This window comes from Calonectris borealis, chromosome 2 (genome assembly GCF_964195595.1).
Source record: "Calonectris borealis chromosome 2, bCalBor7.hap1.2, whole genome shotgun sequence".
NCBI classification, from domain to species: Eukaryota; Metazoa; Chordata; class Aves; order Procellariiformes; family Procellariidae; genus Calonectris; species Calonectris borealis.
In genome coordinates this window covers 3,521,271-3,533,400 of record NC_134313.1, presented here as the reverse complement: position 1 = coordinate 3,533,400, position 12,130 = coordinate 3,521,271, and the positions used below count along the sequence as shown (strand labels likewise).

The following is a 12,130-nucleotide window of genomic DNA, read 5'->3' as shown; positions in this document are numbered from 1 at the left end:
AAAAGGAGTCAGGGAATTTTGTTTTTTCCCGTTTTAGCAGGACCCTGCAGCTAGGTAAGCAAATACTTTTGCACTATACAGACTATGGTAACTAGATGTCCTATGTGGCAGGACCACTATTCACCATGAACCCCTATTCTCAAATATTCTGCCTCCCCTCGCCTGCCTAACAGTCTCATTTCAGGCAGAGTGATAGTCGCCTAGTTAGTACGAAAGTAGAAAGTGTGGCAATTTTACTATTTAGATAACCACAAACACTATTGTTTTTCTAATAGCCAAGGCTATAAACCCACCAAATGTTCCCTCGTTGCTCCCCAACCACCTTCCAAGTTAGAGGATGTTCAAGGAGAAACATGCATCTACCTCTGAAGGAAAGGGGTCAAGTGGCAAAGGAGGAAGATTAAGCCATGATTTGCAGCCAGGGAAGCAGAAAACGCTGCCCCAAAGGTCTCACCTGAAGAGCTGACCCCCTGCTTGTTCCTGAACATAGAGATATATGCAGCACTGCCAGCTCTCGTGATTCATGGCACACTGCTTTTTGCTGGTGCAGCTCTCATGAGAGACAGGCAGAGATGCTTGTAGAGCATTCAAGGCTGCTTGCCTGCATCTGGCAATGAAAACAGGGGCAATGCAAAGGACACACCGGTGTTAGGACAGGGCAAAAGAATGAGAGGATTGAGGGGAAGACAGTTGTTGGTCCTCCTCTGCTTGGCACCCTGCAACTGTTCTGTCTGGAGACGCAACCAGCCAAATGGAAGAAATCAGGACAGACCTTCTGCTAGAGCACTGGGAGAGGGGATGAACCAGGAGGGTGGAAGGGGACAGCTGGAGGAATTCTGGGGCTGACAACAGGGGCAGGGAAGCACAGTTAAAATAAAAATAAGCTGCATTTAGCTATCTGGACAATTAATGATAATTCCGAGATCAAAAATAATTATTGCAATTAGTGCATTACACATCTATTTATGTAACTGCTCAGGAAAGAAGAAAATTATCTAGCCATGTTTTTGAAGAGCTCTGAAGAATCAAGGAATTGATTCTTAAATAAAAAAAGAATAGTTTAGGAGTGCACACACAATAGCTGTTCTGTGTGATAGAAAGGCTTTCCTGGGTTAAGGATCTCCAGGAGTTACTGGGGTGGTTTATGCTACAAATAATTTTGTACAAGCAAACCTCTTTCCTGATTACATCAATCTCCACAGGCTGACTTCTTACTCTTACATCCTCTCCAATCTCCTAAATTTAGTTCCAAATCTTCTGACCATTATTACTATTACTATTTTTAATCCTCAAGTTTGCAAAACAGAGTATATGTGAATTAGGGCACATCTGATGCACTGATGAAAGCAATGGATTGGAGAGAGAAGGAGAGAGACTGCAAACCAGCCTAAAAGTTTATATTGCATTTAGAAGGTCAGTCGAGTCCATCAGGCAAATTACAGTGTATAAAGCCAATATAAAGAAATAGAAACCAAATTCTCCTCTTTGTTCACAAATGAATCTCAGCAGGAACTGCAGTCATAGACACGAAATCAGAGCCACATCCTAAGTACTTGATTTTTGCATGCAGGCTGCATTAGGGGAAGCAGCTTTAATAAATTGTGCTACATTTGGAAAAGCCATTTTAATTCTCTAATTAGCATGCGTACAATGAAAACTAACTGTGCGTGTTTGTGTATACACATATCTAGAAGAGAGAGTTTAACGAACTGTATCTATTGCAAGTGAAACTGAAGTTTAATTTTCTCAATGTTGTGCTGTGTGATGCTGTGATGCAGGTTTCAACACCACAACACGCTTTTCCGCCTATAAAATATCTTTTTGCTCCTTCTCTCTTTTTTTTTTTCTCTTGGATTCATGGTCTTTTGCAAAGGGGAGTTGGGAGGAAGGAAAAAGCTACACAAGCATCCTACTCTGGCTTCACATTAAAAACACATTAAAAAACCCCAACAACAAAAAACAACCAACAAAAAATAGTAACACATACACAACCACAGAAAATCCTCTTTCACTGTGGGCCATCATTTTCTGTTATCTACCTACCATTCTCTGCCACCTGAAACCAGCACAAGCAAAGCTTTATATGATCAATACACCGTCCTACCATCATTAATCACTGACAGAAAGGAACAAAACGAAGCAAGCCTGACAAAAAAGTGTCCAGCTATAAAAAAAGGATAGAAGAAAGGGTGAGGATAGATGAGGAAAAAAATGAAAAGGCTGTGACAAAGAGAGATCTGCAGCAATTTAAAACAAACTCACAGTCCATCCTGCACCTCTTGAGTATCATTTGAGGTCCCCAGAGATCGAAGGCTTCTTTCCAGAGAGGTCACTGTCAACAGCAGAGAAAGAAAAGATAAAGAAGCAGTACTTTTTTTCAGAGAAAAAAAATGTTGGCTTTTCATTCATTTACTTGTCTTTTAATTTATTTTGTTTCAAAAGAAGACAATGAAGTAGTGTTTGGGTAGGTAACTCACGAGACAAAGGGGACAACATCTGGCAATGCCTGTTACTCCAAAATGGATAAATTGGGTCCCTTGGATTCAGAAAGGGTGAATCCACTTGTCATGTGCCATGACATGACGGGGCATGATTGTTTGTAACAGCAAGAAAACCTCCATCCCATGGACCTTGCACAGATCTCTGACTCTGCCAGCCCCAAACTTTCCAACTCTTCATATTACAGCAACTGCATGAAATTCCCAGGGCTGGAGGCAGTTGTGCTTTCTGCCAGGAGATCTCGGCAGCACTCCTGGGATTGGGAAACCACTCTTATTCTCCTCAGGAGGTCCATGCCTTGAGGGCCCACAGAACTGCGCATGGAGCATCTCCAGCTGGAAACGTGCCCTCAATGAAGAGGCAAGAAATTGCACAATAACTATTCATGGCTCTGAATAGCGATTAAGAGGCAGAACACTGTTGTCCATTCTGAGATCTTCTATCTCGTTGTTCAAGACTTTAATACTCCAAACCTTTTCTATGTTTTGTCTCAGATAAAATGAGGTGCTTCACTCATCTCCTGTGATAATCATCTCCTGTGTTTGAGCTAGGGAGCTTCTTGGGTGTTTCCATCATGGGAGGAGAATACTCTACCCTAAATGCAGCTGGAAGCTGGAACCATGGTTTGTTTTGCAATACAACGTGACTTCAGATTTAAGAAATATATATGTGTGTGTATATGTGTGTATAAAAAAGTGGCAGAAATCTAGCGGTACTGTTGCCTTTTTACACCCTTAAATATTCACTGTCTCAAATTCACTCTCAAATTAACAGCAGGTCTCTACTTTTGGACTTAGCGTATCAAGTATGCAAAGTACTTCAAGATCTTCCACAATGGAAGATGCTGAATAAATGACATCCTTAATATTTACATATGGGATTTTCTCAGGATGCTTCCAGTTGTAAAAACTCATAACTTGTTATCAGTCACACTTCAATATTTAAGGAAGGAAAAAAGAACAGATTAGAAACATGGCTCAATTATTTCCATAGAAATTTAAGAAATCCTCTGTTTTAATGACCCTGCAGACTTGGACTTGGCCTGTAACTTTGAACAAGTCACTTTAATATTTTTCCACTGACAGACAAAATCCCCTTTTCTCTTTTGGGCTTCTCTGGGTTGACACCAAAAGTCACCAAACAGCATAAAAAGTAACTAATGTGCCTGGACAACAGGAGTATTCAAAACAAGCTTGAATACCACCATATATTTTCACGCTGCTTGCTATATCTCAATAACAGATTTTAGTGTAGAGTTTGGCAATTCAGTAAGATAAAGCCTCAAGGAATTGTCTATAACTGAGCTAATAATTACTATCCTTTGCTGAATGCACAACGTTTTAAAGAATAAATTGAGAGTTTTCACTAATAACCATTTGCTTCTCTAGGAGAACAGCATTGATCCTGCAGAGATCTCACAGATGATATAATTCCCTCTCTTCCCTCCTCCACAATCCTAACAAATCAATCTCCCATGCAGTCTATATACTGTCTGTTTAAAGGACAAAATTTTGCATCATCTAAAAATACTTCTGGGCCCATCAACCCTTCAGGACAAAGCAGAGCGTGGTCTTTGGAGAACAGAGAGCAAGTCAAGGTAGAGAAAGCACTTGTGTGGACATTGAATTTCTAAGAGCGTGTTAATGTCATGGGTGCAACTCCAGAAGGGAAAACAGCAGCTACAGCATCCAGGCACCTTTCTAACCTGAGCTGCAAAATCAGGACAATTCAAAGTGAAAGCTACTCTGCCAGCATCTTCCTACAAATGAAGACAAGCTTGCCAGAAGACAGATCCGATACGCAGGCGGTTCTCTGCAAAAACAGTGCAGAGCTTTGCAACTGCCTGCTTTGGAGAAGAACGGAGTAGGAAGCAGTTTTCCTATTGCACAAAACTGTTCAAGACTTCACATACACGCCATTTCACATTGAGGGAAATCCAAGAGCTTTTACATTTGTTAAATATTTTGGAAAAGATACACATATGCAAAAGAACCTGAGACAGGAATGCAAGAGAAGAGCAAAACGCTTGTCAGTCAGGTGAGAGAATGACTCAGATTTAAGTTCCTACCCTAAAATTTTATCTAATATTTTAATTCGAGCATAATATTTACACACTTACATAAAGGTCAGTTATCCCAAAAGGACAAGATACGCACTCTGAAGGAGGCAAAGGTTGACATTTGATACGGTTCTTACCTGGGAAATAGCAGAACTGAGACTCAAACTTGAGTCTCTCCGACCTCGGGGGGACTGAGTTATTTTGGGATGAATCTAACTTGATTTGGCCAAGAATTGCTCTATAAAAATCTGTATAGTTCCTGTACTGGATATGGAAAATCCCTCTCAATTTACCAGTTTTGACCATGCAAGCAGTAACTCTACCAAAGGAGCAACACGTCAAGCTGAGCTGGAGAGATGCTGTGAAGCCAGTGTTAAAACAGACATCTTACTTTAAAAGCCTTGTACACTTAATTTTTAAAAGGCATATGCTAGTCCTCCAGGATAAGGCACATTCAGAAGAGATCACTGCTGTTGGAGCTGCACTGATTTACATAAACTGAGAGTTTGGCACCAGTTGTCTATGCCGTTGCAATCCTTAAAATCAATGGGGAATAAGAAACCAACCTGAGATGGCAATGGAGACTTTATCACACCTGGGGGATGCTGAAAAATCCTTTGCTCAGCCTCTCAGATCAAGGTAATGGGACTGCGCATGGCACCAATCTGTCATGGGGAGTCATTAATGAGCAAGTAACAGGAATTAGAGAGGGAAGAGACTCATTAGAGCACTCAGGTTCTCCATCTGGCCAGAACAGGTCTGATTCCTCCAGTATATCCTCCACTGATCAACCCTCTAGATGTGACATACCAAACCACCCCCTTTTACGAGTGTTATTTATTTTACTTATTTATAAGGTATTCACTGAGAGGCAGCTAAAAGCTGTGCTTCAAAAGAAACGCAAAACCTTCATAAAACTAAGTAGAAAAAAAAGCCATCAATAAAACAAATTCAGCCAGTACTTGAGCTTGTTTTTGTGTTTTTTTTTTTTCCCTGAAAGGGAAAAACAACTAAACAAAGTCAAAACACTATCAAACTTCCCTATGCTCAACAGGGACAGCCCCCAAAGAATTAGAGAGAAAGAAAGTAGATGCGAAGAATAGGAAGAAGTTCTCTCTACCCCTTGACACTTCTGTAAGAGATGGGATAAAAAAAAAGTCTGTAAGCTCATCACCTGGCCAGAAAGTGATCCAGTAGCACATAAACAGAACCCACTGTCCTGGCTAAGATTTTTATTCAACACATGAGGAATATTTCCATTTTCATAGCAGAAAAAGGGAGCAGGAGGCATTTATATGTGATATCGGCCAAGATCAGCTCAGAGCTACGGATACCCCCTGCTCAGGAGGCAAGTCCTGAATGGCCCAAGAAGAACTTAAATCACCCCAAAGGTGATTTAAGCGTAAGGAGAGCAAAGAGGGACAAAGTATGCAATGTTTATTACTTTTGTAGTGTTACTCAATAAAAATCAACGATACTTTAAAATCCCGGTACAAAGTTGACTTCTTGTTTCATTAAAAATAGTCATTCCCCAAAGGCAGAAAAAATATAGCCACAACTTGGCATTCTGGGAATTCAAACAACAGAGGCATAACATGGGGATCTCATAACACCTTTAGCATCCCAAGGGGGAGAAGAGCATTTCAGGTGCACAGTTTGGTCTCCAAACGCAACGGGGAACGTGGAAAACCTCAAAGAGGCCGCAGTAAGGCAGGAAAAGAAGGAAAAGGGGAGCTGTCATTGGATTTATGCAACCCTGAAGGACGTTCAACACACCACGTCCAGCGCAACACGAGTACAAACCATCATCTGGTGAAGATATGCAATGCAGCCACTCGCTCCTTGCTCAGCCGTTGCATGGTGGTACACAAACAACAGCACTGACTTCTGCTACATGCTCTGAGACAGAGCTTGCTGGGTTTCCTGAAGAGACCATATGGTACAGCTGTACAGGGCAGAAGGGAACACGGGCATCCTTTCCCATTTTATAATCCTGCAAAGTTCTTTACCCAACGTGGATTAGCTCTGCAAAATCTTAGGAGTACACTCAGCCTCCCTCTCCTGAAAAGCCGTACCACTTTTGGGGAAAAGGCTATGAAGAAGCCACACACAAACTGAACGAAACTGACTTTAGCAGACAAAAAATAATATGGGTGGTGAACAGAGCAACAACAGTAGAGTATCTTATGGGCATTTCTTGAACCTAAAAGCACTTTAAAAAGCATTATAAATTCATAGATTCATAGATTTTAAAGGCCAGAGAGAGCAATTCTGATTATCCAATCTGATATCCTACCATAAAATTTTGTCCCATCACTCCTACATCAAGACCGTAGACTGTGGCTGGACTAAAGTATATCTTATAAAAAGACATTAGAATCTTGATTTAAAGGTTCGAAGCAATGCCAAATCCATCATGTCCCCTCAATAAGCAGTTCTAATGGCTAGTTATCTTCATACAGAAAGATTGAATTTGTCTGGCTTTGACTCCTATCTTCTCATCTCGTTATGCGCAAGAATGTTACATTAATGAGCCCTATGCTATCTATTTGATGTCTTTCTTCCCAAAGAGGTACTTACACACCGTGATCAAGTCCTCTTAGATGTCTCAAACAGAAGTTTGGATAACATGCATTTTAAAGTCTGATTTGCAGACTTCAAACAGTTGTCATAGCTCTTCTCTGTACCCTCTCCAATTTTGCAAAATAGTTTTAAGTACAGGCACTGTCATTACCTGCTTCACAGAGCACTCAATACAGACAACTCTTAACAGAAAGCACATCGTCGCGCACTCTATACCATCTCAAGAGGAGAAACAAAGACCACCAGAAACTGCTCAAAACCTAATTGAATGGATTAATGCAATTCTAACAAAGAACAAAAATAGAAACTGGATCGTGGCATTTCAAAAAAGATGCACCACTCGTCTTAAGGGTTTCTCAGGATAAACTCCACTACAGCAGGAGCTATGATTACAGCACAGAGACATATCAAGTCAGCCCTAACCTGGCTAGTTTGGGTATTAATAGCACACACAGGCTCGTGAGTAGGTTGCAAAACTTCACACTGAGACCTTGGTTTGGTAGCAGAAGTGCTACTACCATTCATTACTACCATCGTCAAGGTAAAACTATTAGTGCTGGAGCAACCAAGATCGATGCTAATACAGGTATTTCTGTGTGTTATGATATGGTTATACACCCATCTGTAAGTACCAGTGATCACAGCCGGGAGGTTCAAGCTGCCACAGTGACTGCAAGCCCAGGTCACAGCATTGGAGTTTTCTCAAGGAAAAGTAGCCTGGGGGTCCTGGTGGACACCAAGTTGAACATGAGCCAACAATGTGCCCTTGCAGCAAAGGTGGCAAGTGGTATCCTCGGCTCCATCAGGAAAAAAGTATTACCAGCAGGTCGAGGAAGGCGATCCTTCCCCTCTACTCAGCACTGGTGAGGCCACACCTGGAGTACCGTGTCCAGTTCTGGGCTCCTCAGTACAAGAGAGACAGGGACATACAGGAGAGACTCCAGCAAAGGGCCACAAAGATGATGAAGGGACTGGAGCACCTCCCCCATGAGGAAAGGCTGAGAGAGCTGGGACTGTTTAGCCTGCAGAAGAGAAGGCTGAGAGGGGATCTTATTAATGTCTATAAATACCTGAAGGGAGGGAACAAAGAAGATGGAGTCAGGCTCTTTTCAGTGGTGCCCAGTGAGGACCAGAGGCAATGGGCATAAACTGAAATGCGGAAGGTTCCCTCTGAACATCAGGACACATTTTTTTACTGTGAGGGTGACTGAGCACTGGCACAGGCTGCCCAGGGATGTTGTAGAGTCTCCATCCTTGGAGACATTCAAACGCCATCTGGACATGGTCCTGGGCAACCTCTAAGAGGTCCTGCATGAGCAAAGGGGTTGGACCAGATGACCTTCAGAGGTCCCTTCCAACTTCAACCATTCTCTGATTCTATGAATTTCTCCACCTTCTGCAGCGCATAGTCCTTCACCCTAAGCACCATTAATCCCACTACTGCTTTCCAGTATCCCAGTGGACAAATATCACTGGCAAACCAAAGGTGACTTTCAAAGACTGAATTTCTCAGATTCTGCTCTGTGAAGAAAGCTGTCGAACTTGTGGTATATAAGCAGTTTGCCAAAAAACTATGAATAACAAGTGTTTTAAACAACAGTTTGTATAATGGATCTATCAGTTACTCCTCTGAAAAATAATAAAAAAGAAACAAACATGAAGTCTGCGTTTCCCATTTTGCTTTTGACAGATTCAGAATCATCTTGTATGTGCAGTAATTGAGATTCTGACAAACTACTGAAGAATCATAGACTCATGGATGTTGGAGGGGATCTCTGGAGGTCTCTAGTCCAACCTTCTGCTCAGAGAAGGTCCATTTAAGAGCAGGTTTTTCAGGGTCTTGTCCAACTCTGAATATCTTGAAAGATGGAGACCTCACAGCCTCTCTGTGCTCCTGTTGCACTGGTTGACCACCCTGACCACCCACGTTTCCTCATATTGAGTTGGAACGTCCTATGTTTCAGATGCCCTTTGCCTCTTGTCCTTCCACCATGCACACTTGAGAGTTTATGGCTCCATCTACTCTACAGTCTCCCATTAGGTAATTACAGACAAGAATATGATTTCTGTTAATTGATGTTCAACTTGTGGTTGACCAGTACCCTCAGTTTTTTCTTCAAAATAGCTTTATAGCCAGCCAGCACCCATCCTGTCCTGTTGCATAGGGTTATTCCATCCCAAGGCACATCAGTTTTGTTGGTTTGGGCTGGAGGGATGTATTTTGCAGATAGATATAAACTAACATTGCTGAATGGTAGTTAATGTCATGGTAGCCCAGTTCTAAAATTCACTAGTGTCAGACCCGACCTAAAATTATCAGGTGCTGATATAATCGGTGTGAATAATTATTTTCCTTCTGATTTTACAGCAAGCTAGGCACTTGAATAACATCATGGAGCCTACCCAGAGCCTACATTGGTTTCAGGCCTTCAACTTCTGGGATGGAGAGCAGCAACGAGGCTCACAGTGCTTGGGGTGAGGTACATCCATGTTGCAGGAGGTCCTGAACTTAAGGTGATGATTGTCGAAAGTAAACTCAAATCTACCAATCCCTTGTAGTCATAGAAAAACTGGTGCCCGAATTTTCCTGGCAGATGGAGCATACACAATTTCTCTAAAGAAGAGACCACTATGTTTTAGAAGTTTTACTACCCATCCTTCTTCTAGCAAGGATACCTTGCTACAATGACTGGGGCCTTACCCCTGGGACATGTGGGGGAATAATTACAGAAATAAGGAGGCACTAAAATCCTTTCTTTACACCCAGGCCAGCCCTCTCTGTCACCCAATCCCCACAGACACAGAACAGACCAGACAGAGAAGCTGTCCAGGTGATTCAGAAGCAATTTCAAGGTCCACCGTAAAATCAGTACCCGATAATTTTAGATCGGGTCTGACACTAGTGAATTTTAGAACTGGGATACCATGACATTCAGCAATGTTAGTTTATATCTATCTGCAAAATACATCCCTCTGGCCCAACCTAACAAAACTGATGAGCCAGAGTGTGTCTCCAAAGGAGGGAAGCACTCTGCATCTCTAGGGTCCAGGGAGACAGGAGCAGAAATAGCATCCCTGCTCAATCTACAGAGTGAAGAATAACAGAAGAATTTTGGTGCTGGTGTTTTTATAAGGGAGATAGATGTTTTGCAAGCTCATATGACAGGCTCTGAATGCAGTAGTGCTGCAACACATTAGAAAACGAGTCTGGCTTGTTCCACCTTTCTGCGCTTTAACTCCCTATTGTAACAGATGACACAATTAAAAATAGAAAAGGATGTGGTCTCAGCAAGGATTGGAATATATCTGTGCCTATTTAATGGAACATATGGTGGAATATTTTTACATCTTATAAAGAACTGTGTATTGGACATGTGTTGGTGCTCGTGAGATGGAGCAGCAGAAAAACTGCATTAATATTTGCTCCCTGACAACAGGAGCTGCCATACACCGTGTACATGCACACGAGTCATCAGCAGGACAGCACACAATTGACTAGGAAACCTTTCATTATACGCACCATTGGAGTTAATTCGGAAGACATTGGCTGAAGTCTCCTGAAAAAGTTCCTGTAGTTCGCTTGGATCAATCTGGGTGGCTGTGAAGACAAAAAGGGAGAAGATGCATTAATACTGGAGACCACCGATCACTTTGGAAGGGGCTCACCTCCCAGCTGATTCTTTGAAGGGGGATGCAGGTTCCTCCCTGCTGAAGAAATTTAGCCCAAGTAGGTGGTCTGATGTAGCCTTACACAATGTCTGATCATGCAACTTGCACTGGACAGGCAAATACCTACTCCAGCACCATCAGGACAGTAAAGATGCAACACAGCAGGTATGGCCCAGGTGGATTGAGACAGCATTTGTAAGAATTATTAGCAATTGTAATACAAATGGTTTCTGCTCATTTATCAAGTGGGAGTATCAGAGCCACAAATGAACAAGAAACCACAAGCACAACGGCATGGTTAACCATCGCTTTCCAGAGCAGGAGGGCACGCGAGCAGGTCCTGCCTTCAGAAAAGGGGAGGAAGCAGTGAGCAGAGTGCAACTGCTCTGTAGGCTCAAAGCTTTTGGGGCAGGAGGGAGATGGGAGCCCACATGGGTCCTCCACACCTTCATCTTCCAGCCCCCAAGAGAGGCTCCCCTTCTTCCTATTTCTTCCAGATAGCCCAACTGCAAGAGTCAATGAGTCAGTGCCAGGAATTGCTATTGCCACTGCCCAGATGATTTCCCTCAGCTTCATTCCCAAGGTCCCACTTTGGCCAAGGTACCCAAATCTACCCTACAAGGAGAACGCTGAAGTGAGGGTTTGAATGTTTGGGGGTTTGAGGTTTAGTGGTGTGGTGTTTTTTTTTTTGTTAGCTTCATTTCCCAACTTTAAACCCCCTGAAACTACCCCGAGCTCCTCCGCAGCTTCATCATCCCTAGCAAAGGAGCGACATGAGGTTGGACTGGGCCATATTACGGAGAAAGGATACATCGCTTAAATAAGTTTTAAACAGGCGTTTGGTTTTTGATTGGTAATAGTCACCAGAGAAACACTCATTTATACCTATCTCTTTGGCACCAGCTTTATGGCAGCAGCTTTACAGCAGATTTTCCATGGTTTAGCCCTATTCTGCCTCCCACCCGGGTCAGCTTTTGCAGGTTTCTCAGAAGCTGCTCTAACCAAAACTTTGGTGAAGTCCAAAGGGGGCTTGTCCACCTGACACACTACAGCGCATTCAAACAGCCATTGCTATTTAGCAAGCTGCTCCTCTGACCTGAAGCATTACAGAAACTCAAACAGGAGCTACGATTCATATTTTCAAGTCAGCAGACTGTAAATACGACATGCTGTGCATCCCTTAACCAGATTTCCCTAAGCTGTTAAAACACCATGCACCCAACCTGCATTTGGAAGAGCAGAAAGTCAGCGATGGAGCAAGGCAAAAATATTGAACAAAATGAGAAGCCCGCTTGATGCACTGCTTAGGTTAGTCCTGAG

At 42.6% G+C, this 12,130-nt stretch overlaps 1 protein-coding gene across 6 annotated transcripts in view; it reads right to left on the bottom strand.

The window, feature by feature from the left end:
- Positions 1-12,130, bottom strand: part of TSNARE1 (t-SNARE domain containing 1) — a 554,353-nt gene that overhangs the window by 316,498 nt on the left and 225,725 nt on the right. For all 6 annotated transcript variants that reach the window (XM_075141068.1, XM_075141069.1, XM_075141073.1 and 3 more), the window contains 2 exons: positions 10,662-10,739; positions 2,263-2,332 (listed from right to left, as the gene is read on the bottom strand). In XM_075141068.1, coding sequence (XP_074997169.1) covers positions 2,263-2,332; positions 10,662-10,739 — 148 coding nt within the window. The remainder of the gene's footprint in view (positions 1-2,262; positions 2,333-10,661; positions 10,740-12,130) is intronic.